The sequence below is a fragment of the Eulemur rufifrons genome, chromosome 8 (genome assembly GCF_041146395.1).
Source record: "Eulemur rufifrons isolate Redbay chromosome 8, OSU_ERuf_1, whole genome shotgun sequence".
Classification (NCBI taxonomy): domain Eukaryota; kingdom Metazoa; phylum Chordata; class Mammalia; order Primates; family Lemuridae; genus Eulemur; species Eulemur rufifrons.
This window is the reverse complement of record NC_090990.1, coordinates 31,349,785-31,372,759: the sequence shown is the minus strand read 5'-3', so window position 1 is coordinate 31,372,759 and position 22,975 is coordinate 31,349,785. Positions and strand designations below refer to the sequence as shown.

Genomic DNA, 22,975 nt, shown 5'->3' with positions numbered 1-22,975 from the left:
ACCAGCTGGGGGTCGATGTCCCCAATGGATTTGGCATGGACTGCTTCTAGGAGCTCCTCCAGCTCTGCCAGGGCCAGGCGCCCTCCGAGCCGCAGTCGATCAGGCCCTGGTGGCTCCAGCAAGAAGAGGCGCTTCCAGAGAGTGTCCCGGCGGCAGTGCCCTCCAGCCAGCCGTACCAGCTGGGCCAGCCGCGCCCGTGCCATGCCCACCTCTGCAGCCAGCGGTGGGAACAGAGGAGCTGGTCCAGGGGCTAGAATAAGCCCTGAGCCCTCCCCAGGGCTTCCAGCTGAGCTCCCAGAAGCCTCCGGCTCGGGGGGCAGCCTGGGTGGCTTCCGGAAGCGGCGCATGTCAGCAGTGAGTCTGGGGAAGAGCTCTCGTTGGCTGGTGAGCACCACGAAGAACTGCAGCCTGGGGTGGGGAGGAGGGCAGAAGAGTGGTGGTCACAGCGAGACACACACAGGGCAAGAGCAGGGGGCAGGCTGGGAAATGGGCATGTTCAAGGTGGGGTCTGCTGACCGCAGAATGTGCCGCTCGGCCTCTCCTTGTTCCTCAAAAGGTGCAGCACAGTGACAGACAAGCAGAGACACGTCAAAGTCATCCTGATGGCGAAGTCCCTCAGAGTCCAGGTAGGAGCCGGAGCTGTGCAGTGGGGGTGGGGGAGATGTCACCTCTCAGGTTCTGATTAAACCAACCCTACCCCTTGTGCCCAGGAAAACATGGGTCTCCCGACTGCAGGCACAGCTCCAACCTCAGCTTCCCCAGAGTGTGTGCGGGGTGCCCCCAGCCTTACCTGTGCCACGCTGACACCAGGGCATATTCGTTATGTTCTGGGCCCCCTGGCCGGGCCATACGCAGTGGCTTCATGTGGTAAGAGCTGGCGTGGTCAGCCACGTAGTTGTACAGCTGGTGGGCGGCAATGAGTGGTGTGGGGAGTTCCAGTGTCCCTGAGGGGCAGGTTATAGGAGACAGCAGACCCTAAGCTGGGACAGACACACTGATGTGGTGGGGTGTGGGGACGGGAGTTGTCAGGGCTCTGACTCGCAGGCAGAGTGGCTCTGCTTTCTTGGGGGTGCCCGAGTTCCGGTGGAACACCGAGATGGGACTGAAGTAGCTCGGGACAGAGAGCAGGGTACACGTGACATAGGGTCCAAACTTTGATGTGAAACAGACTGTGAAGAACTTAAGACAGAGACATGGGGACATGGTATGTGTGACATGAGGTGATTAACAACACGGGACCACTTGTTCTAGAGACACCTTGTGGCCTGTTCTTTTTCGGGCTCACTGGCTCGTCCTAGGACACTGACCCTGGTAAATGTGGTTGCGGCCGAAGTGGGGTCCGTCAGGATGGTGGGCCAGGAAGTGTCGCAGGAAGGTGGTGAGGTGGTAGCCGTGCCGCAGCACCAGGTGGGCGCCCAGCACGTGCTGGTGCACGAGGCGCAGGTGGAAGTCGTAGCTGAACGAGTGCACGTGCATCAGATCCCGCACCTTGTCACACTCCTCTGTGAACAGCATGGACAGCTGGGGAGGTGGCAGCAGGGGACGGGGTTAGGGTGTGGTGGCACTGGCTGCCCAGTCCACTTTCCCTCTTTCCATGGGAAGAGGGAGCACAGCAGACTCCCCCCTGTTGCTGTGGGCCCAGCACAAGCCCCCTGCTGGAGCAGTTTCTCTGGGAGACCCTCCTCATTCTAGTCTCACTTTTTTATACTGTCTTGTGTCAATAACGCCTGGTTTACATGAAACTATGGCCGTTTTGAGAGACTGGGCCTTTTTACTCTGTCTCCCGGGTTCCACCAGAGTGTGGCACAGATGCTCGATGACCGCAGGCCAGGCCAGGCGCTGTGGGGGACTGCCTTCTGCCTCGGTGCTGTGGCTGAATGCAGCTCTGCACTGCCCACAGGGTCAGACCGGCCACCGGTGTGGTCACGGCAGCACAGTGAGCACTGACCTAGCCAGGCCACAGTGCCTGGCTAATCACCTGACCAGATTACTCTTACTGCCCGCCACATGGGTTAAGGGGCACAGCATACTGGGGTGCACCGAGACTGTGCCTCAGCCTCATTCGTCCACACCATATTCCTTTGTCCCCACCACATACCTGCGAGTTGACAGCCTGCCCCATTGGGATCCGGGAACATTCCAGGGCAAACTGTTTGACACAGAAATAACAGCCCTAATGGGAGGGGGAAAATGAGGTCAGGAGGGCCAGAGACAGGTGGGTCTAGCTCTCCCCACTCAGTGCGCCCCCTGCTCACCTGGAAAGCCAGCTCTATGAGGATGATGCCCCCGGGCAGTGCCCGCTGCAGGTGGTAGGTGGTGACCGGAGAGCCAGTGCTCTGAAGAAAGGAAAAAGCGGGCAAGGGTTGGGGGCTCACCAGCTTTGAACCAGCCATGTGGAAGTCCCTTGGGTCCCTGCCTTTAATGGTGTCAGTCTGGGATCAGTGACCTCAGTACATCACTCAGGGTCACTGACCTCAGGCCTTAGGGAAATAATTCCACATTGGTGACACTGGTGTCTAGGGCATCGCGGACTTCACTGTTATATGACAATGAGTTACCTTGGGGCTCCCATCAGCCTTGGCTTTTGGGCAGGAGAAGGAGCCTCGACCCTCGGTTCCAAGGATAGCCATGGCCCGCAGCCGGCTGGTGCTGCGAAAAGGAGGAGCAGACGAGAGGCTGGGAAGGCGGGTGGGGTGAAGAGCTATGGCTATCAGACCCAGAATCTGCTCTACGTGGAATCGTTCGCAGGGGAGGGAACAGGTCTGCAGAGGGGAAGGACTTGCCCAGGGTCCCACAGTGAGTGAGTGGCAAGGCTGGGCTGGAGTCCAGGTCCGGACTGCAGGGCAGGGCTCTCCACAGCAGCTGCTACTTCAGGGAGAGGTGAGAGCAGAGCTCAGTGGGGAGGGAGAGACCAGGTTTCTCTCCACCAGTGAGAGGGTTCGTGCGGGGCAAGAGGGGGTGATGCATGTCTAAGATTTAATTAGGAAAATTCAAGGAGATGCTTGATGCCTGGTTAGGCACATTCCTCGGAGGGGAAAAGTGGTTCTTTTTTGGTTGGAGGATGGCAGTTCCAGCGTTTCATAGGCCTGCTGCTCTTCATTTCTTAACTCAGAGGCAAGGGCAGAGAAGCAGGGGAGGGACTGGGTGGAAACAAGGACACAGGAGAAGGGGTCAACCCATTCCTCACACTAAAGGGCTAGAAACCACCACAATTCTTGCTGGGGGTCAAAGCCTCTGGCAGAAGAAATGTCCCATGTAATCCCCAAGGAGATCAGGACAAAACTTAAGTAGTGATTGGTGATCATTAAAGATTGGTGAGAAAGGAAGACCTGACTTTAAATTTTGCTCCAGAAACATTTACCCCAATGTCCTGTTTTTAAAAAGGAATTCAGATTTTAAGGAAAAACATAACTGAATGGCAAGTATGCAAACTAGCCTTTTAGAGACGCTCCCACAGCTGGGAACGGCTGTGAGAAGTACAAGCCGCGCGGCCCCTCCTCAGAGTGCTACGAGGGGCCGGCCTGCCCCTGAGAAAGGAGCGGGTGGGCCCAGGAGATGCGGGCAGGCCTCTCTTCCTAACGCCCTGGGAAGTGGACAGCTGGTTACAAAACGCAAAGGAATCAGAATTGGCTTTCTGTCCCCAGGGGTGTCTAGAGTAGGGAAGAACTACATTTTACGCTTACTAGCTTGAAAAGGTGTCTAACTGAAAACACAGGAAGAAAATGCCTCAATAAACAAATTGAAGACACAAAAGTAACTGTGTGTAGTGTGAACAGATCATTTTTCCCATATAGCCACTGGGGAGAGGCTGGGAACACAGAGCAGGGGCCACAAAAGTGTGAATCTGAGATTTGACACAGGGTGGGAAGGACGGTTGCAGAGTTGTCCCTGAGCTCCAGGGAGATGGAAGGTGGTGACAGGGGCTGCCTATTTCCCCCGACTCAGACCTGTCAGTACTGGCCAGTGGGCGATCATGACCAAGAACGGGCTGAGAAAAGTGATGCAAGTGGGCGCAGTGCGAGGTCCTGGGTGAGCAAAGGACTTCCCGGGGCCAGGAACCATTAAGAGCTTAGGAGCATGTGTGAGAGTCACGTGTGACGTACACAAGCATGTAAGCACACAAGATGTGTGTGGGCATGTGCTTTGTGAGAACACAGTTCTGTGCATGGGCATGGCCCTGAGTTCATGAGTTCCACGAGGCGTACGAGGTTTACAGGACGTGCATGAGGGCTGCAGGAAGGTGTCCAAGACCCTCGTGTGCATGTGTGCCAGCTGGGTGGGACGAACACACACAAGCCCGAGTTGTCAGTGTGGAACTCGGTGAAGGGCCGTGGGGCCTCACCTGCAAGAGAGGAGGAGGAGACAGAAGGGAGGGAAGGGATGGACTCACCTGCGGGCAGGCGAGGGGGGCCGCAGCGGAACCAGCACGAAGCCGATGCTCTGCAGATACTGCACGTATTGCTGCAGGAAAGTCAAGCTCAGTTCCTTCAGCCAAGGCTCCTCACGGGCCCCTGGTGGAGGCACATCCAAGGATTCGCAGCTTGCGGGGGCCTCTCGGCTCCCAGACCCTGACTCGGGGCGATGGCGCCGCTGTGGGAGTGAAGATTAAAGACTCTATCCATTGTCAACTGCTCTGCTGGGGGCGGAGGAATGGAGATCACTGTGGGATATAGAGATCTCACAGAAGAAACTGGAAGTCTTAAGCCTCACCTGTCCCTCGGGGGGGCCAGATGTCTCCGGGGGCCCATGCAGCCAGGCAGCAGGGTCAAAGAGCAGGGCTGTTGCACAGTAGTGCACCAGGCGGGATGACTGCTTCAGAGTCTCCAGCTCCCCGGCCTGGGGAAGTGGGGCAGTGAGCACAGGGCAGTGCCAGGGCAGGGTCACAGGATTCTTGTGGAGGACGAAGGGTGGGGTCACATCTTGGGGCCACTCACACTGATGGGCATGCTGGCCGGGGCAGAACGCTGCTGCCAGGTTACAAACAGGTTTTCCATCTTCATCTGGCGCTCCAGCTCTGGGGGTTGGAGGCATTTGGACTAGTCCCAGGTGCTGTCAACCCTCTCCCGCCAACTCCCCACTGCCCGGCCCAGTACCCTCACCTCTGCGCTCTGTCATCTTGATCTCTAGGAACTGTTGTCCATGGTAGGTGACGGGGTCAGGGGGTCTGGGCACAGGACCAAGTGTGGAGCTGGGGCGGGCAGCCGTGATATCCCTCAGGGCCTCATCAAAGGGGAATGTGTCCAGGGGAAGGGGACCCCCACCACGAGAGGACCCACTCAGCCAGCCCTGCTCACGGCTCAGTGGGGGGCTTGCACTCCGGATGAGGGTCTCCACTTCCATGGTGGGCAACAGGAATGGGTTTGGCTCCTGAGAGATGGAGAGTCACAGTGGGTTCACAGCCTCTGCCCTCAGACCCTCTCCCCTACCCCATGGCTTTGTCTCTCAGACTCTCCCTCCCTCCTAACCTCTGCCCTCAGACTGTCCCATCTCCCCCGCTTCTGAGCTGCTACTTCCTTTAACTGACCCCTCAGTAGCCAGAACTAGAGGAGGGAGCCAGGGCAGCAGGCACCTTTTCATCTCGCACTGGGAAGTCCAACTGGCCGTAGTGATGGAAGAGCCCAAGCTTCTGGCTGAGCAGGCAGAAGATAAGATGGGCTCGTGCATTCTGCCACTGCACGAGGCGAACCAGCGCTCGGCCCAGTGCTGCCCCCAGGTCTGGAGCCCAGTTGTAGGTCAGCAGCTGGAGCTGGAGGTCAGGGGTCAGGGTCAGTGAGATCACAGGATCCCTCCTCCCACCCAGGCCCTGGCTCCACATTTACCTTCTTATCCACAACCTCCAGTAGCAAGAGTCTCTGTCGGGGAGCATTTCGTCCTGAGCTCCCGTCACCTCCTGGCTCAAAGCGCTGCATGGCTTTGGCAGCTACAGGGTTAGGGAGGGGTACAATGGGGTCTGGGGGCAGATCGCCCTAGATCCAACCGCCTGCAGGATCAGAGACTACCCCATCAGTTACTCTGAACCCACCCTCCCCTAGGCCACGCCCTCACCCTGCTGGGTTGGTCTCCTCCACTGCAAGAAGTTCCTTCCCAGAAGCAGCAGATGCCGCTCAGCTGCCGGGTGGGGAGCTGGGCCCAGTTGCCCAGGGGAACAAGGACTGAAGATCTCTGGCTCTGAACCCCTATTGGGAGGGAGGGGTGGACAGAAAGGAGACGTCCATGGCACCATTCTCTCTTCCAGCCTTTACCTCCCTGGGGCTTCCACCTCTCCTAGCCCAGCCTCCATGGGTTTAGCTTCTTATAGGCCTAGCTTTTAGGAAGTCTAGAGAAGTTCTCTTCAATTCCATGAGATCGCAAACTCACAAATGCTGCTCAAAGATACGGACACTGGTGTCTCCAGCCATTGAGGTGACCAGAGTGGTGAACTCAGACAGGACGGATGGAAGGAGGAAGCGGGACACCATGTGGGTGGAGCTTCTGGACACTGAGGCGCACCCTGGAAGGCAGAGAAGTCACTGTGGGGCTGCGGGATGGAGACCAGGCCGGGGTGGAGGGGTGGGGGCGGGGGCTGGGGTCTCACCAATCTGAACCATAAACTCCATCCAGCGACGAGTGACACGAGCAAAGACAGGATGCAGGGTCCCCACCTCACCCTCTTCTAGCTGTGCTGTCCGGCGTCTAAAGACACAGCAGGAGTGAGAGCCTCACATCCACACACGACACAGGCACGTTTGTACAAACCAACACCCGCCTACGACCTCACACCGACGCCCTCCCAGGACACAACACACAATACACACACACACCTTTGTCTTTGTGCTCCAGAATCTGGGCCTGGTGCCCGCTCAGTTCCACCGGGAGTCCGAACACTCTCAGTTTTGTGACGCCTCCGACCCCTAGTGTCTTCTGGCCGATCCAGGACAATGTCATCCGTTGTTTTGGGGGAACCCAAATCTCCACATTCTGTTTTACTCTGGGGCAATGCAATGAATGAGGAAGAGCTACCGGAAGAGGGAAGGTATGGAAGGAGGAGGTACTGTGGAACAGGAACAAGTTTGGAGGACTTGGAGGGGAGGTTACTTGACTTTCCTGAGCCTCATCTTCCTCATTGTTAAAAGCTCTATTTATCTTGCAAGCTGTCATGAGGAGCTGACAAGAAAAATGGAAGTGAAGGCACTTACTAAGTTGAGGCTCTCTCTACATCAGCAAGAACTTGCCGTGTTTTGCAAACTCCCGTCCAGAGGACAGAGAAGTTTTTTTGTTTTCGTTTTTGAAGAGATGGGGTCTCGATGTGTTGCCCAGGCTGGAGTGCAGTAGCTATTCACAAACACGATCATAGCCCACTACAGACATGAACTTCTGGGCTCAAGGGATCCTCCTGCCTCAGCCTCTCAAGTAGCTGAGAGTACAGGCATGAGCCACCATGCTTGGCAGGACAGAACAGTTTGACATAAAAGATCTATGGCAAGGCCTACAAGGGAGTTGGGGGCAGGGGGGAGTGTAGGAAGAGCTAGGAGGCAGGCAGGAAGGTAGATGCCAACCCCACCACTTTCTCCCATTACCAGCATATCCCAGAAGCTACGCCGGCCAGCCTTGCTGGGTGGAGTCACAGGCTCCCCAGGGACAGGGGCAGGGGGAAAGGTGCTAGCTCGGCCTGCAGAGTTCTTGGTTTCCAATGACCCGCTCCTGAGACTTCCTGTGGACACCAGACATTAAAGACTCCCATCACTGATCATCTATCCCTATTCCAGACAACCTAGCCTCAATACTGGTGTGAGAGTGACTCGCCACCTACTCTACCTGTTGGTGAATGACAGTATATGGAACTGATAGTGTGCATGTGTTTGTGAGTTCCTGATGATGTAGTTCTAAGTGAGTGACAAACTACACTTGTTCTGCCAGTGTGTCACCTTGATGATGCACAGACAAGGTCGTGGACAGCTATGAATATGTGTTTCTCAAGGGGCTTCTGTCATGCTTTCCCTGAACCCCACATTTCCACTCTCACCCTGCCACACTGTCCTGCCTAGATTTGTGACGTTTTCTGGACCCCCGGGGGCCTCTTGACCTGCATACCTTGGGGAGTGTCCTCTGTACATAGTGAAGCTGGCAACAGCTGAAGCTCCATGATGGCATCTGCCAGGGCCTGGCGAGCTGCTCCCCGGAGCTTCTCCTCCAGCTGCACAATACTAATGTTCCCCTTTTCCCACACGTCCAGTCGAAGCCGTGGGGCCCCACTCTGAACTAGAAGAAAGAATGGAGGACACTTAAGGGTGCCCCTAGAGCCCACCCTACTCGCTACCCTTGCCTCCCACAGCATTAACTGAAACCGCCATCCTCTGACCAAGCTGCCCCACCTGAAGAACTGTCCGGCATGACTGGGCAGCGAATGACCTGAGTCAGTTGCTCAAACTCCTCCTCTTGCAGTGGGTCTGGGGGCTCCGGAGAAGAAGGGGGCCATGATGCCAGTGACAGGGGAGTCCCTCCTTCATCCACAAAGGCTAGAGTGATGCAGGCGACCCCTGGGTAGACATCAACAGGAGGGCTCAGATCTGAGACTCGCAGACCTCCCCTCCCTAGGTCTCCCTCAGCTGCAAGGCTGGGAAAGGCCCTTTCAGCGACAAGAATGAGGAAAGGCTTTCCCACACCAGGCAGTGCCACAGGCCCGTGCCCTGTACTGTACCTTTGCCCCCAGTGCCCTGTCCACCAGGCTTGTTATACAAGTAGATGTCCAAGTCAGGGAGGCCACCCTGTGGTGGGAGTGGATGCTGGGGAGAGAACAGCCACAGAGCACTAAGAGCAAGTCAACGGGCAAAACCCTCAGGGACGGCATCCGCAGTGGGGAATCGGGTGCAGGTACACATGGGAGCACAAGGGGACACCAGTACATGACAGAGGTGCCTAGGGAGCATGGGTGTATATGGGTCCATGGGCAAAGGTCCACGTGGGGTGTCTGTAGAAAACAGTCCCACAATAGGGTGTGCATGGGCAGGGGGTGCAGGTGCACACGAGTGTGGAAAGAGATGGCTGCAGTCTCACTTGGAAGTGGTTCCGGCTGTTGCTGTCTGTGTACTTGGGTGAGTGCAGGAAGATGAGAAGGTTCTGCCGCAGGTACCAGGCCAGGGCAGGAAGCCAGGGCCTGCAGGAGCGGGGTAGGGCCAGATGCAGCACCTCTGAGGGGAGACTTCCAGGGGGCTGGATGAACTGCAGAGTGGGAAGAGGAAGACAGAGCTGAACTCAGAGTTTCCAGCTCAGACTGTCCCGGCACCTGCGGCTGAGCCTGGGAAGCATACGGGAGCCTGGGAGGGAGCTGACCTCCACATCAGCTGGTGTCAGCTTGCAGTTCCGAACAAGCATAACCGTGATGACGTCCAGCGTGGCCTCATCCAGGCGCCGACGCAGAACCCGCACTAGCTCATCCGTGATCTCAGGACCTTGACGCAGCCATGGTGGGAGGTGGGGACACCAGCAGAGGATCCAGCTACCCCCACAGTAGCCCTTATCCCCAAGACTCAAACAATCCCCTGTATACTAGAGGCAGCGTTAGGAGCACCAGCTCTGGAGGGGGCCAGCAGTAGGTTGTTCTGCCAAGCTACTCACTATGTGACCGTGGACATGTGAGTTTTACCTCTCAAAGCCTCAATGTCCTCATCCATAAAATGGGAATTATAATAGCATCACTTTCACAGGTTTGTTGAAAAGATCACAAGAGAAGTAACGCGGCCTCAGCCCAAGTGCACATTAGGTGAGCCGTAGGTATGAGCTGGAACATCCAGGTGCCTACTGGACACCTGAGGCTCAACGTAGCCCAAACTGAACCACCCTCTTCACCCCAAACCTGCCCCTGCTGTCAGGATGGAGGCACTGCCAGCTCTCCTCACAGTCCCCCCAGCTCCTCTTCCCCAAGCTGCACCTCAATCAGCTACAAGTCCTATGCACTAAACATCACAGGAGTCTGTCCTTGCCCACCCAGCCCTGCTTGAGGAAAGCCCAGAGCACAGCAGGAACTAGAGGAGAGGGCCCAGGGCAGAGTAGCAGAAGGCTCTAAGAGATGTCCCAGAAGATTCTGGAATCTCATCTGGTCCCTCCCTTTCCCCGCTCCTCACAGTCCTTACCTGCCTGCCCTACACCATGTACCAGCAGCTGGATGTGCCTGTCCACTTGGCCCACAGGACGAGCAGCGTCTGCATTGCGGCTCGAAGCCACGTCTAAGGGAGAACGAGGACCCTACAGGGACAACTATGGTCAGGGCCCAGCTCCAGGGAGCACAGGACAAGGGGCGCATGGGGGCACCAGGGAGTGGGAGAGATACATGCCAAGGCTTCTTCAGAGTAGATGGGCTCCTGGCTTCGGGACAGAGCTAGGGAAGGGGGCAGGGCATCCCCTTCCCAGGGCTGGTCACTGCAGGATGTCTCCAGGAGCCTGGGAGAGAGTGGCAAGGTCTCTGTGCGTGCCTCCTCCTGCACCATCCCCGACTTCTGCTTTACCCCACCTTCCCAGGGCCCCCTACCGAAGATAGTACACAGCCTTCGTTGCTCGCTCCTGATAAACAAACATATTCTTCCGGTTCACCACGGAGAAGGCATTGAGCACAGAGCGCAGGGCCTGGATGGCTGCAGGGGGGCAGCGGGGGGGTATCATGGGCTCAGGAAACTCCCTTCTCCAGATCCTCCCACCCACTACCTGCCCCTCGTGCCAACCACATACCCCGAGAGACCCCCATGCTGGGCCCCATTTTGAGGCGTGAATGGACTCGAATCACAGTTCCCCACACCACGTCACAGGAGAAATGGCCAGGGACAAACTGCATCGTGGCTGCCAGGTATCCTCGGGGTGCACAGTTCTCATCCGCAGCATAATCTGGAGAAAGAGGCAGCACAGATTAGGGACAGGCCACACAGCACTCTGAACTGACCTGCTTGTCCTCACTCTCGCAGACTCCTTGTCCCTGTCATTCCCCTGCAGGGAAAAGATGATCATGTTGGGTCACAAGACAGAGCCGGGCAGAGGCGTGCCCTCAGGGAGACAAGTCACAGTATGAAGGTTCAAGGAGACTTACAGAAGGAGCCAGGGAGAGGTGTCAACAAAGGCAAAGCATGAGGAAATCCTCAAGATAATGCCAAGAAATTCTGACCCTGTCATAAGGTATGACAGTGGCACTTTGTAACCCTGTGTCTTCATATGGAGTTGCAACAGTAATGTCATTAAAACAAAAAGGGTATGGTTGCTTATGCACACCAGCTGCACAGTGGGGGAAACGATGTGTTGCGCTTTGGAGGACAAAGAACGCAACGGCTGGTGCGGCAGTACACACGGGCCCACGGCCATAGTCCAATGCTTTGGTCAACCCTTTCCAGGTTTCCAGGTTGATGGGGAACCTTCCAGTAAGTCAAAGTGGCAGTCTGGTTTCCCAGAGAAGCTGCTGTCAGGTGTGAGCAGCATACAGTCTACCCAGGAGGCTGCAGAGTTTCCGTGTAGAAACTCTGGAACGGCATGCTGGTTGCTAAGGGTTTCAGGGGAAAAAAATCTGGAGAGACTAAAATGAGCAAGGGCTGTGTCTGGATTCTGACTGGTCTTACAGCTCCGGCTGCTGGAAGTCATTTTGAAGTGAAAGTGCTTGGCTGTCCTTGCTCATCCTCAATTGGCAGAAGATGCCTTCAAAACCACGGGAGTCCACCAATTATGGGATTCTGCTTTGATGTGGAATGCATCCTGGGATGTGCTGAGAAAGATGCACTCTCCTGGAGATGTCAGAAACGTTTGGCCACAGACTTACTGAGAACGTTAAAAATAAGAAGTGGTCTGATTTTGCTTTTAAACCAGAAGGCAGAACTGCAAAGGATGAGATGGTTTAGCTTTTCCTCTATGAGTTGGCGTTGGAGGTCATCAGGAGGAGGAGAAGGGAGTAGAAGCGTCAAGACCTCAATTACCAACTTGAGTAGATTATCATGTTTCCTTACCATGCCCAGAAATCCCCAAGGGGTCCTGTGCCTGCCTGTCTGGAGGAAGAGCCAATCAGAAGGCCAGTTCTTCTACCATTTTCCTCATGCTTTGCCTTTCCTGACACCTCTCCCTGGCTCCTTCTGTAAGTCTCCTCGAGATAGTTCTGGAATACTTTGTGCTATGACCTGTCTTCCTGAGAGCACACCTCTACCTGGCCCTGTCCTGTGACCCAACATGATCATCTTTTCCCTGCAGGGGAATAGACAGGGACAAGGAGTCTGGGGGAGTGAGGACAAGAAGGCCAGTTCCCCGGCTCCTCCCCTCTGGTCTTTTCTCACCTGGGAACTGGCCCTACTTGTCCTCACTCCCTCAGACTCCTCATCCCTGTCTATTTTCCTGCCAGGGAAAGATGATCTTTTTGGGTCACAGGACACAGCCAGGCGGAAGCCTGCCCTCAGGATGAGAGGTCATGGCCTGGTGCCCCTTCAATTCCTTCTTCTCCCTGTATTCTTCAACCTCTTCCTCTCTACTGGCTCTTTCCCTGTGGAACATAAATGTGCTCAAGTCTCTACCTTATTTTAAGTGGAGTTTTAAAAGTTCCTTCTCTGCTCCCATCTTTTTTAGTCACTGTCATTATCTATTTTCTCTTTCCCTTCACTGCCAAGCTACTTGAAAGAGTGGTGACTCTCCATCCCACCTAGCTGTCCTTTCTTTGATTGTTCAATTTCATCTGGTTTCTCTTCTCATCTGTCCACTGAAGCTACTTTCATGAAAGTCTGAACACGCAGCCAGATCCACTGATCCCTTTTTGTCCTATCCTCCTTGCCCTCTCTCCATGACTTGGCACCAATGACCAAGTAATGAGGACTCTGCCCTCAGCTTCTCACCAAAGTACTGCAGGGAAGAGTGGGCAGCAGCACCGCCCTGTGAGGGAAGCTGCTGGTGGGACCTCACCATCGCTGGGCAGCAGGGCCCGCTGGCGGGAGTGGAAGGGGGTCTCACTGCGCCACAGATCTTCTTCACTCTCGGCCACCAGAAGAGAGTTACACACATGACTGTCATGAAGGTCCTGAAGAAGCAGTCTCTGGGAAAAGGAGCAAGGTGTCAGGGAACTGAAATATCTCCTCCTAAGTGGGTGGTGGTGGTCGGGGTGACCAGAGGCCAGAGAGAATGCCCACGATCACTGAGGGGTCTGAGGTCAGAAAGAACATCTGTCTCACTGGGACGTCAGAGATGGTGTCCCTCAGTCACAGAGCTGAGGGCTCCGAGAGTGAACTCCAGTTAGGAACACTTGTCCCTGTTCTTTGCCAGAATCAGTTCACTATTCTTCAGGTCTCAGATTAAAAATCACTTCCTCCAAGAAGCCTCCCTTGATACTTCAGATGGTCAGATCCCTATGATATGTTCTCATAGCAGTCTCTATTTTTCCTTTGTACAATTCTTCATAATTGTAATTGAAATAATTTGTGTAATTTAGTTGTTTGATGCCTATCCCCATCCCATTCTACACAAGCTCCAGGGTTAGTTTCCCTCTGTTGGGTTCACTATTACATTGCTAATGCTAGCACGGTGCAATGACAGGGAACACCTCACAGTTACTGGGAGGGTATGACGAGTAACCTGCTGTTACTGGGGACTGGATGTAGAGAGCTCCCTAGTGTGTGGGGCATTGGGGGGATAACAGCATCCCACTAATGGGGTATGGGGGAGCAGCACAGGCAGTCAAAGAAAACTTTCCGTAGTTATTGTTGAATCTGAGATGGACCAATAGCCTCTGAAAGTCAAGTCCCTAGAAACTCCTTCCTCACCGGGTCTGGTATCTCAGGGCCTAGAGAGCCCTGCCAATTACCTGGTTGACCTCTCTGCAGATCTCCCCAACTCGCCTCACCAGGAGCTGCTGCAGGTGGCGACACTCGGTGCCTGGCCCCCCATCCTCCCGAATCAGGCTCCTAGAAGGAAAGGTAGATTTGACACAGAACTGCAGTGGGGAAGGGTTATGTGTATCATGAAGGGGAGGGGAAGGTCATGGTGCTGGGGCCCAGGGAAACCATGAAGAGGAAGTAGGCTTGGACAAAGGGAAGTAAACCTGATGGGAACTGGGAAAAGTGGAATTCTCAAGAGCAGTTCTGGAGGCCTACGCTCCGTGCTCGCCTCATGAGCTCCCATACCGGTACCACCGGAGGCTTCATGTGCAGTGCACCTCTTCTTTATTTTTAAATCTTCTTTATCAGAATGGTGGTCTTCCCTTCTCAACCCCACCCTTCCCCCCTCACCCTATTTACCCCCGAGATTAGAGATTTAACCAGATGCCTCAGCATGAATCCTGGCTCTGGCACTTACTATGACCTTGGACCAGTATTTAACTTATCTGTGCATGAATTTCCTCATCCATATGATATGGATAATAACACTTCATAAGGTTGCTGCATAGATTAAATGAGCTGATTCATGTCAAATTCTAGAACAGTGCCTACCATACAGTAAGCACTTGTTAAATTTTAGCTATTATGCCTTATTTTTATATGTCAACTTCTGAAGCTTCTCTGAACTGTAGATATTCTTTCTTAATGTTCAGCTAGAAAGCAAAATCCCCATCAGCTTTTCAACTCCATTAAGAAAGTCAAAAATGATGTGCTTTGTCATAAGATATGGGAAGTGATCTGGAGCACCCAAGCTGAGAATGTAAGTCAGCTCCCTACCCAAGCTGTCGGTCCCAAGTATTACTTTTTTTTTTTTTTTAAGAGATATGGGGTCTCATTTTGTCACCCAGGCTGGAGTGCAGTGGTGTGATCATAGCTCACTATAGCCTTGAACTCTAGGGCTTGAACAATCCTCCCACCTCAGTCTCCCAAGTAGCTGGGACTACAGGTGTGAGCCACCACACCTGGCTATTTTTTTTTTTTTCCTGTAGAGACAGGGTCTCACTACGTTGCCCAGGCTGGTCTTGAATTCCTGGCCTCAAGCAATCCTCCTGCCTCGGCCTCCCAAAGTGCTGAGATTACAGGCATGAGCCACTGCGCCCAGCTGACACTTAACACTGGAAAGAGGTATTGTGGGAACACGGAAAAGGGGTTAACATGGGCATCAGGGTGGAAGCCTGGCTTCTACTTACCGTGCATGTGCATACACTTCCACACGGTCCTGCAGTACCCGGACGATGAGCCAGAAGTCAGGCAGGCAGGGGCCAGGGAGGCCTGACAGTGAAGGCTGTGGAGGTGCCGGCCCAGGTGGAGTCCATAATGTGAAGGGGGCCTTCTCGCTGAGGGTCTCGTTGGGACCCTCGCTGTCTGAGCCACTGCTGCCACCATCATAACCTGTGTCAGATGTGCTGAAGTTCAATCCCATCCTAAGCTGACTCATCTGATCTTCCAAGTACATTGGCTTGATGCTCCCTTCAGATCAGTCCTTTCTGATGCCCCCTGCCCAGACCCTTCCCTGTGCATCCCTAAGCCCACCTCCCACCAGCTTAGCGTCTTCTGCTCCCTGCCCCCAGCTTACCTAGGTGGTCTGAGTCCACACTGCCCTGACTGGACATGAGGCTTAGTCCCCGGCTGGGCCCAGGCTGACTCCCTGCATAGAGAAGGGAAATACCTGGAGCCTTTCTCAGTCCTGTCTAGGGCCTCCCTCCAAAACTGGAAACAGGACCAGGGATCTAAAAGTCCCTGGTCCTGGCCCCAGACTTTGCTGCCCAATTCCTTACCTCCCTGTGGCAGGCTGATGAGGGGGGCACCCTCAGAATCTTCTGGGGACCCAGGGGCTTGGGGGCTGGCTGTCAGGGCCTGAGGGGCAGGAAGTCAAGACTGAAGTAGAGGCCCCATACACCCACCCCACCCTCATTTCCAAGTCAGACTCACCTCCCCTTCGACACCTTCAGCCCTGTCCTCATGACTGTGCCAAGCCCAGGCCGCTGAAGAGGGTTCCCCATGGGCCCCACCTGGCTGCTGGCCAACTGCCACAAAGAAGAAGCCACTATCAGGATCCTCAAGAAGAACATGGCCAGGGAGATGGAGGCGGCGGAACTCCTAGAAAGCAGGAGCCAAGATCAGAGTTTAGGCAGGAGCAGCCCTCCTTGTACATGGCACCCTACATGTCCTCATTAGACACCCTGAGCTACCTGGTGAGGCAGACGCTGGCATCCCTATTGCTGAGGTAAGAAAAGGTTCAGTCACTTCAACAGATCCAGTGACAAGGCTGGGAGCTGGGTTTATTTCCACTGGGTTGGGTTGTCGGGCACAGGGGTGAGGGCAGACAATATGGTGAGCAGGGTGACAGGAGGGGTAATTCTGTGGACTCAACCTAAGAGAGGGCCTTCTAAGCCTCTGCCTGGGGTCCGGAGAAGGACGGGCCTCAAGGTGACTGTGGAGTGTTCTGAGGGCAGCTTACCTCCTTGAATTGTGTGAGTGAACGCTCTGGCCCAAACACAAAACTTAGCGGCAGAGTTTGGCGAAGGCAGGTGGAGCGTCCAGGAGAGCTATGAATGTGGGCAGCTGCACGGTGCAGGGCAGGGCTCTGGGGGAGGCCCCCTCTTCGGAGTGCCCCCACCATCTCATCTTCCAACAGCCAGCGGATCTGTGGCCAGAGAGCACGCCAGGAAGTGGCAAAGGCACCTCCTTGCTTATTGCGGCATCACCTCACTCCCATCCCAGACTAGAAGACACTGGAAGATACTTTTATTCATATACTGAGGGAGGCCACACTTCAATCCCAGAATAAAGGGGACACCTTATCTCACGCATATAATGGAAAGGTTACCAGTTACAGTATTGGTGGCTGTCACTTAGGTTGGCAGAGGGAAGGCCCTCACCTCACTCATGGTGGTCTCTATAGCCAGTCTGTGGGGCATGGCCAAACTGGATAGTCCTGGGTGCCTAAATGGAAGAAAGATTTAGATACTGGTTTCCAGAAAACAAAATTGAGGGGGAGCAAGCAATTCTGAGAGGAGGATAAGGCAATACCTCTCTTCTTCTGGGGGTGGCAGTGGGGGTCCCAGGCCATCATCTGACCTTAAAGATGATGGCTGCCCTGGGGATCGTGGGAATGAAGCACTGCTCTCAGATGTTGACCTGAACAGGGTGGGAGCAGAAGTCAAAGGTCAGGAGCTACTATCCTTCCAGGGCCTCCTCATCACTCCTTTCTTGCACTCAAGGTCTCCTTAGTCCCCAGGTACCCTAGATTCCTTTAATGGTCCCCCCTTCACGAACAAGGCCCCGGGTTCCCCAACCAAACTTGCTGTCACACCGGTGGTGCTGAGGGTCTGAGGCTGGGGGGAGCTCCACTTCCAGAGGCAAGGTCAGCACGAAGACATCCAGAGTGACACTGAGGTCCCTCAGGAGAACTCGGCCTCCAACGGGGGGGCCCTCCAGGCTGGAAAGCACCTGGCCTGGGAAACGGGGAAAGTTAGGTGTTACCGTGGGGTTTAAGACAAGCACAGATTGCAAGTTCTACGTGCAGTAAGAGTTATACCCCTAGGTTCTCCTCTGCCCGCAGACAGGCAGGCAGTCCGTACCAAGACTTTTGCCCTTCCCTCGGGCTCCCCTAAACTCACCCAGGCAAGTGGGCAGGCTGCACACAGGCACTGAGCTGTGCTGCCCACGCAGCCGCACGGAGCACGTGAGGTGCAGGAAGAGTGGTGGCAGGTCATGCATGAGGCTCTCAGGCCCAGTGGGTGACTCGCCCCCCAAGATACTGAAGGAGTCTTCATCTGGGTTCACAGTGTCTTCATCTGACAGCGACACGGAGTCTAGCCCAGCAGGCCCCAGGTCTGGTTCACGGCTCTCACGGTATTCCACCTCCAGCTCTGGGTCACTCTCAGTGACCACACAGCCGGCAGATGTGTCTCCTAGTGGTGCATGTCATGTGGTCAATGGGAGAGGCTGGCAGTGGAGACCCCTGGATCCTGGCTTAAAGCAGCCTTCCCCACCTCGACCCGCTTGCCCACACACCTTCTTCCCCCATGAGCTCAGCCTCTGAAAACTCCAGGTCACTGACTTTTCTGTCTACTGTGTCCCGGGGGCCCTCATCCTAGGCAAAAGAAAGAGAGTTTGATCTAAGGCAGAACAAAAGCCACATTCAGGCCTCAGGCAGGCCTCTGGGGCCATGGGTTGGGGGCGCAAGGGAGGTAGAAAGAAAGCCACTCACCTCTCGCCTGCTGGATGGAGGGCAGTAGAAGAAGTAGTGGGGATTCGAGGGCACTGTGCAGAAGTGCAGACGGCTGATCTCCAGGAACTTCTCCTGTTGTGGGTTAGGAGACTATGTCAGCCCACCCCTCAGTAGGACATAACCCCTACTCTAGAATAAGGCACATGCACACCCCCACCCAGGACAGAATACTGTCTCTCTGCACAGGCAGGACTTCACGCCTTTTCTACCCTCACCCAAGCTTCCCACCTGGATGAGGCTCTGAAGGGCATCATGTGCCTCTCCTCTGAGCTGGCAGACGTCTGTTAGAGAGATCTCCAGGCCAGGGTCTGGATTGCCAGGGACACGGGTGCTCTGAAACTCAGGCTCGCTTAGGTCCTCGGTCTCTATGCTGAGTGGTCAGGGTAGGGGGTGTTGAAGTGTTAAGAATCACCAAGTCCTAGAGGACCCGCTTCCCAACTGGGAAGCAGCACACTCCTGTCTATTTGTCTATAGGAAGGATGCTTAGCACAACGGCATGGATGGGGAAAGAGGCAGGGAGAACCAAACCACCCATCTGGGCTCTAACCTCCACATATCTTAATGGCTAAGCGTTTCTGTGAATAGAGTAAGGATGACTCACGGTTTTCTGACTTAGATCACTGGGTAAATATTTTACTGTGAATGGAGAAGACAGGCAGAGAAGCAAGGTTTGGTGGGAAGAAAATGCATTCATTTGGGGGCATGAAAGGTAGAGAATCTAGAGCTCCAGAGAGGGAACGGGGCCGGAGTGCCGACCTAGGAGCCATCAGCATACTCGTCCTTTGGGTTCTTCTGTTTCCCCAGTGCTAACACACTGCAGACCCCAGACACACGGCTATCTGCTCCCTCTCTCCCTCTCCTCCTCCTTCACCAGGGACCTTTTGAAGCCCCTAAGGTGAGCTGGAGACCCAGCAATGAGCAGAATACAGATTGGGCCCCTGTGAAACTCACAGATCAGCCGGGGAGAGTCTTGCTGTTGTGTAAATGTCCTCAGAACAAGTCTCTACTGTCACTGTCGGTAACCAGGAACTCTCTATCCCTGCCCCAGGTCATCCCTGCACACCGAAGCAGGAGAGACGGGGAGAGCCTGGGAGGGAGACTGCTGTCTGTGCCAAGTGCGAGAAAGAAGGCTGCATGTGGGCACGGAGGACAGGGAGCCAGTGACAAAGCACTCCTGCTTCACTGTTGCCTACATCCTACCTGGACTGGAAGCCCCAAGTTTACAGGGACTTGGTTTGTTCCCCCTTGTAGTATCATTCAAGTACAGTCCTAACCTGGATTCAGAAGCTAGGACAGCTCGTTCCCGAGGCTCAGGGCCGTCCTCAATGCTGCTGCTGAAGGGCCCAGGGCTAAGGGGACCAGGGCTTGGGGGTGCATGAGGCAAACCCCAAGTGTGGCCACACAGTGCAAGCAGAAAAGGGGTGATGTCTACTTCTTGTAGTAGCTCCTCACAGGCATCTACTGCTGTCAGCAAATCCTGGGAGGTCACGCTCTGTGCTTGCTGCAAGCTCCGGAACAGCCCTGATGGAAGTGGAAGGGGCCACACAGGTCAGGCTCTAGAATGGCCTCTCTACTCCTCACCCCTGTGATCCCTGCTCTCACCTCCGAGCCCCACTCCTCCCTCACAGGGCCCTCCTGCTCACCACGGACATAGCATCGCTGTGCGTGCTCCTGCAGCAAGGCACAGTGGTTGGCTGCCTCCTTGTACCTGGGCTCCAGCCAGGCTGAGGATGGAGAAAGGTGGTCGAGGAACTGAGTCCTAGGAATGGGAGGGAAAACAGAGCTCGACCAACTCCCTGAAATGAGACCTGACACTCATCAGCCACCCACATTCCAAGGGATCACCAAATAGATTCATAGCCTAGCAAGTTCAGCTGATTTGCTGAGGGACACCAACCAAGGAGCCGGCAGGACGTGGCTAAGAAGCTGAGTTCCTGCCACTGACCATCAGCCTGTCTGTCCATACCCATTAGTGTGTATCTAAGCCTTGGTTGGAACCACAGTTGGGGGATGACATAGGTCAACACAGAGGGTGCTCACCGGAAGATGAGGTCTCGGGGTGCTTGAGGGGGCTGTGTGCCAACCATTTGCTCCCTCAGTGCTTCCAGGGAACAGCTATAGATATAGACAGGACACCGGGTCCGGGGCCCATCTGCACCCTCTGTCTGGGAAGCCTGACGCCCAGCATAAGCCTGTAAGTCCCGACGGAAGGGTGGGCTCAGCTCTTCTTGATTCTGGGCATTGTCTGTGGGGAAAAGGTGCCACATGGACTTCACGCCCTCCATTGTTGCCCATTCCCCCGCCTGCATGAGCGAGTCAGCAGCCTCACCGTCGGCCAGGGTGACACTGAGGATGGGGACTTGGGACTTTGCAGCCTTGACTCCAGTTCCTCCCAGATCTTTCAGGCTGGAGGCCCCACTCCAATCCCCAAACTTAGGCTTTGTCTCCTCTTGAGAGGGTCCCTCCAGGCCACAGGCGGCCAGACGCTGGACATCTGAGGAGGAAAAGAGAGACTAGATCAGAGCTGCCTGGTGGGCTGCGGAGGGAGTTCAGGGTTTGTGTCTGAGGGGGTTAGTGAGCAAGGTCAGTGGTTGGTACCTGAGAAGGCAGCTGGGAGAAAAGTCAGAAACACATGCTGGGGGCTCACAAGCCTTGCATAGCAGCGCCACTGAGGGGGCTGGGCAGAGATGAGAGGCTTGAGAGCTTCAGGGAGACCTACACTCTGTAAGAAAGAAACAGAAAATTAGAGCAATCTATAAGGGAACATGCAGCCCCCGTTCCCTTCCTCCACCCTAGAGCTGACTCATCTTAGGTACAGCTTGAAAGATCCAGGACAAAGGGAAATGACAGCCTGTCACTGACAGAAGGCATTCAGTACCCAGAGTGACAGGAAGTTGGGGCATGAAGATGTGATGGAAGGAGGTCAGTATGCAAAGGGCTCTGGGAGAAGAATCGGTGCTGACCAGGGTGGTAAAAGCTGAGTCTCCAGTGGCCTGGGCGCTGCCAACTGCTTGGTCCTTCAGGAGCCCCTGGCCCCCGGTTGGTGACTCCTCTGCACCTACGATGGGGGTAGAGATGTGTAGAGAGGGGCAGAGCCAGCGGAGAGGCAGGGCTCGAGTTTGAGAGATGGAGAGGAGGAGGAAGGCCAAAACTCAAAGGCGGGAACTGCACTGGCGGGGTGGGGAAAGGGCTGGGCTAGAGTCTGGCGTTAGGAAGAAGGCGGGAGCTCACCTGGACCGTGGCAGGTCCGCCACAGCACCTCACTCAAGAAGGCAGCCTGGTCAGCGGGGGTCAGTGGGATCTCCCGGTCACTCAGCTCCTGCCCCAGGCAGCTGTGCAGCAGGCACAGCACCATGTCGTTGGCGGGACAGGGCCCCTCGGCGAGAGGGACACCCTCTGGCTCTGCCCGACACACACTCTGCTCAGCACCAAGAGCCTCCTGCTGCCCAGTGCCCCTGGCTCAGCCCTGACCAGTAAGGCCCCTCCTACAGCCTCACAGCCTCCTCCTGCCCCCATCACTGCTCTGCTCCCTCATCTGCTGACTCATCTGCTCTCTATTCTCTAATAATCCCAGGCTTGCCGGCCCTTTAGGTGTGGGTGAATGTGTACAAAGTTCCACCCACCTCTGGACAGCAAAAGGAAGAACATCTGGAGCTGCTGGCACTGTGGCAGCAATCCCATTAGGTCAAAATGGAAAGGAATCTCATGGACACAAGAGTCTCCTCCATGGTCCAGTCCTAGGAGGGAGGGAAGGAAGACAGAACACATAGCAAGACCCAGATTAACTGTCTGTGGCTGCCTTCGCCCTACCCACTCAGCTGCTCCACCCAGTGGGCCACCTCCCCCACTGACCATCAGAGACCCTTGGCTCTGGGGGCAGAGGACCCCACTCCTTGCTCTGGCACAGCTGTATCAGGTATTCAAAGCTCAGCATGGAGCCTATGCAGGCAGCATCTCGAGGATGGAGCTAGAAAAGGAATATCAGAGGTCAGGAGTCAACCCAGCCCAGAATACCCCGGCCTCCAGCTCTCTAGGAAGCCCTGACAGTCCCAGACATTCAGAGGGACCAGGAAGCCCACGGGCTGCGGTACTCCAAAGGAGACGATACCCCAACCCAGGAAGAGGTGGGGGTACTGTTCTGAGGTCACTCACAGCTTGAGGGATCTCAGAGTATGTCAGGTCCTGGAGGTGCTTCCAGTTTCCAGGGCCAGGTCCCACTCGCCCACACTGTGGCTCCACCCACACCTCGGTGACCAGATTGAGCTCTGAGTCTCCCTCCAGGGCCTCCACCTCCACATCATTGTCATCATCTGTTGAGAAGCTAAAGGAGGAGGGTCTGAGCCTGGGGGAGAGGAGGGTCCAGTGCGCAGCCTCACAGCAGGGAGCAGGCCTCACGGAGCATGGGGAGGAGGTGGGCACAGAGGACAGCCACAAGTTGCACAAGGCCTTTCCAGGCAGTCATCCACCTGACAAAGCATCTAGACACAGCAAGCGCTGCCCCAACTCTGGACCAAAATCGCCTCGGGCTATGGGAGCCTGACGTTTAGAGGGCAGTGGGGAGAGGGCAGATTCTGCAGAGAGGAGGATCCCACAGAGGCCTGTCTCACCTGTCTTTGGTGGAGGTGGAGTGTGGGGGGAAGAGGATGTACTGGACGACACAGGTGTGCTTCTCCTCAGCTGCAGCCTGCCCTGGTGGCTCATTCTGTGGGCAGAATGGGAGATCTTGGGCAAATCCCAGCCAATGCAGAGATCTGGCCTGGCCTAGTTGTGGCCCTCAGAACTTTAGTCTCCTCACCACATTGTCCTACGAGGTGCCTCAGGCCTTGTGTCCTCTACCTACTTGGCCCCTATGAGGCAGAGTTTCCAGCAGTCCCAACCC

At 55.5% G+C, this 22,975-nt stretch overlaps 1 protein-coding gene across 3 annotated transcripts in view; it reads right to left on the bottom strand.

Annotated features, from left to right (window-relative positions):
• Window positions 1–22,975, bottom strand: part of SZT2 (SZT2 subunit of KICSTOR complex) — a 50,820-nt gene that overhangs the window by 2,487 nt on the left and 25,358 nt on the right. For 2 of the 3 annotated variants that reach the window (XM_069479804.1, XM_069479805.1), the window contains exons 18-69: window positions 22,704–22,798; window positions 22,249–22,417; window positions 21,949–22,063; window positions 21,720–21,833; window positions 21,328–21,498; window positions 21,060–21,154; window positions 20,695–20,818; window positions 20,426–20,590; window positions 20,137–20,341; window positions 19,740–19,855; window positions 19,371–19,617; window positions 18,325–18,466; window positions 18,076–18,168; window positions 17,880–17,958; window positions 17,483–17,776; window positions 17,176–17,317; window positions 16,893–17,000; window positions 16,742–16,805; window positions 16,321–16,506; window positions 15,792–15,959; window positions 15,638–15,716; window positions 15,436–15,507; window positions 15,050–15,251; window positions 13,787–13,886; window positions 12,892–13,021; window positions 10,702–10,854; window positions 10,505–10,607; window positions 10,311–10,416; window positions 10,110–10,221; window positions 9,310–9,428; window positions 9,034–9,198; window positions 8,678–8,762; window positions 8,352–8,516; window positions 8,071–8,238; window positions 7,557–7,690; window positions 6,801–6,967; window positions 6,575–6,672; window positions 6,358–6,490; window positions 6,046–6,176; window positions 5,820–5,920; window positions 5,570–5,746; window positions 5,100–5,367; window positions 4,935–5,014; window positions 4,711–4,836; window positions 4,391–4,590; window positions 2,559–2,649; window positions 2,256–2,336; window positions 2,099–2,173; window positions 1,308–1,521; window positions 791–944; window positions 517–639; window positions 3–408 (exon numbers count right to left, since the gene is read on the bottom strand). In XM_069479804.1, coding sequence (XP_069335905.1) covers window positions 3–408; window positions 517–639; window positions 791–944; window positions 1,308–1,521; window positions 2,099–2,173; window positions 2,256–2,336; window positions 2,559–2,649; window positions 4,391–4,590; window positions 4,711–4,836; window positions 4,935–5,014; window positions 5,100–5,367; window positions 5,570–5,746; window positions 5,820–5,920; window positions 6,046–6,176; window positions 6,358–6,490; window positions 6,575–6,672; window positions 6,801–6,967; window positions 7,557–7,690; window positions 8,071–8,238; window positions 8,352–8,516; window positions 8,678–8,762; window positions 9,034–9,198; window positions 9,310–9,428; window positions 10,110–10,221; window positions 10,311–10,416; window positions 10,505–10,607; window positions 10,702–10,854; window positions 12,892–13,021; window positions 13,787–13,886; window positions 15,050–15,251; window positions 15,436–15,507; window positions 15,638–15,716; window positions 15,792–15,959; window positions 16,321–16,506; window positions 16,742–16,805; window positions 16,893–17,000; window positions 17,176–17,317; window positions 17,483–17,776; window positions 17,880–17,958; window positions 18,076–18,168; window positions 18,325–18,466; window positions 19,371–19,617; window positions 19,740–19,855; window positions 20,137–20,341; window positions 20,426–20,590; window positions 20,695–20,818; window positions 21,060–21,154; window positions 21,328–21,498; window positions 21,720–21,833; window positions 21,949–22,063; window positions 22,249–22,417; window positions 22,704–22,798 — 7,410 coding nt within the window. The remainder of the gene's footprint in view (window positions 1–2; window positions 409–516; window positions 640–790; window positions 945–1,307; window positions 1,522–2,098; window positions 2,174–2,255; window positions 2,337–2,558; window positions 2,650–4,390; window positions 4,591–4,710; window positions 4,837–4,934; window positions 5,015–5,099; window positions 5,368–5,569; window positions 5,747–5,819; window positions 5,921–6,045; window positions 6,177–6,357; window positions 6,491–6,574; window positions 6,673–6,800; window positions 6,968–7,556; window positions 7,691–8,070; window positions 8,239–8,351; window positions 8,517–8,677; window positions 8,763–9,033; window positions 9,199–9,309; window positions 9,429–10,109; window positions 10,222–10,310; window positions 10,417–10,504; window positions 10,608–10,701; window positions 10,855–12,891; window positions 13,022–13,786; window positions 13,887–15,049; window positions 15,252–15,435; window positions 15,508–15,637; window positions 15,717–15,791; window positions 15,960–16,320; window positions 16,507–16,741; window positions 16,806–16,892; window positions 17,001–17,175; window positions 17,318–17,482; window positions 17,777–17,879; window positions 17,959–18,075; window positions 18,169–18,324; window positions 18,467–19,370; window positions 19,618–19,739; window positions 19,856–20,136; window positions 20,342–20,425; window positions 20,591–20,694; window positions 20,819–21,059; window positions 21,155–21,327; window positions 21,499–21,719; window positions 21,834–21,948; window positions 22,064–22,248; window positions 22,418–22,703; window positions 22,799–22,975) is intronic. The other variant, XM_069479806.1, reaches the window with a different exon arrangement.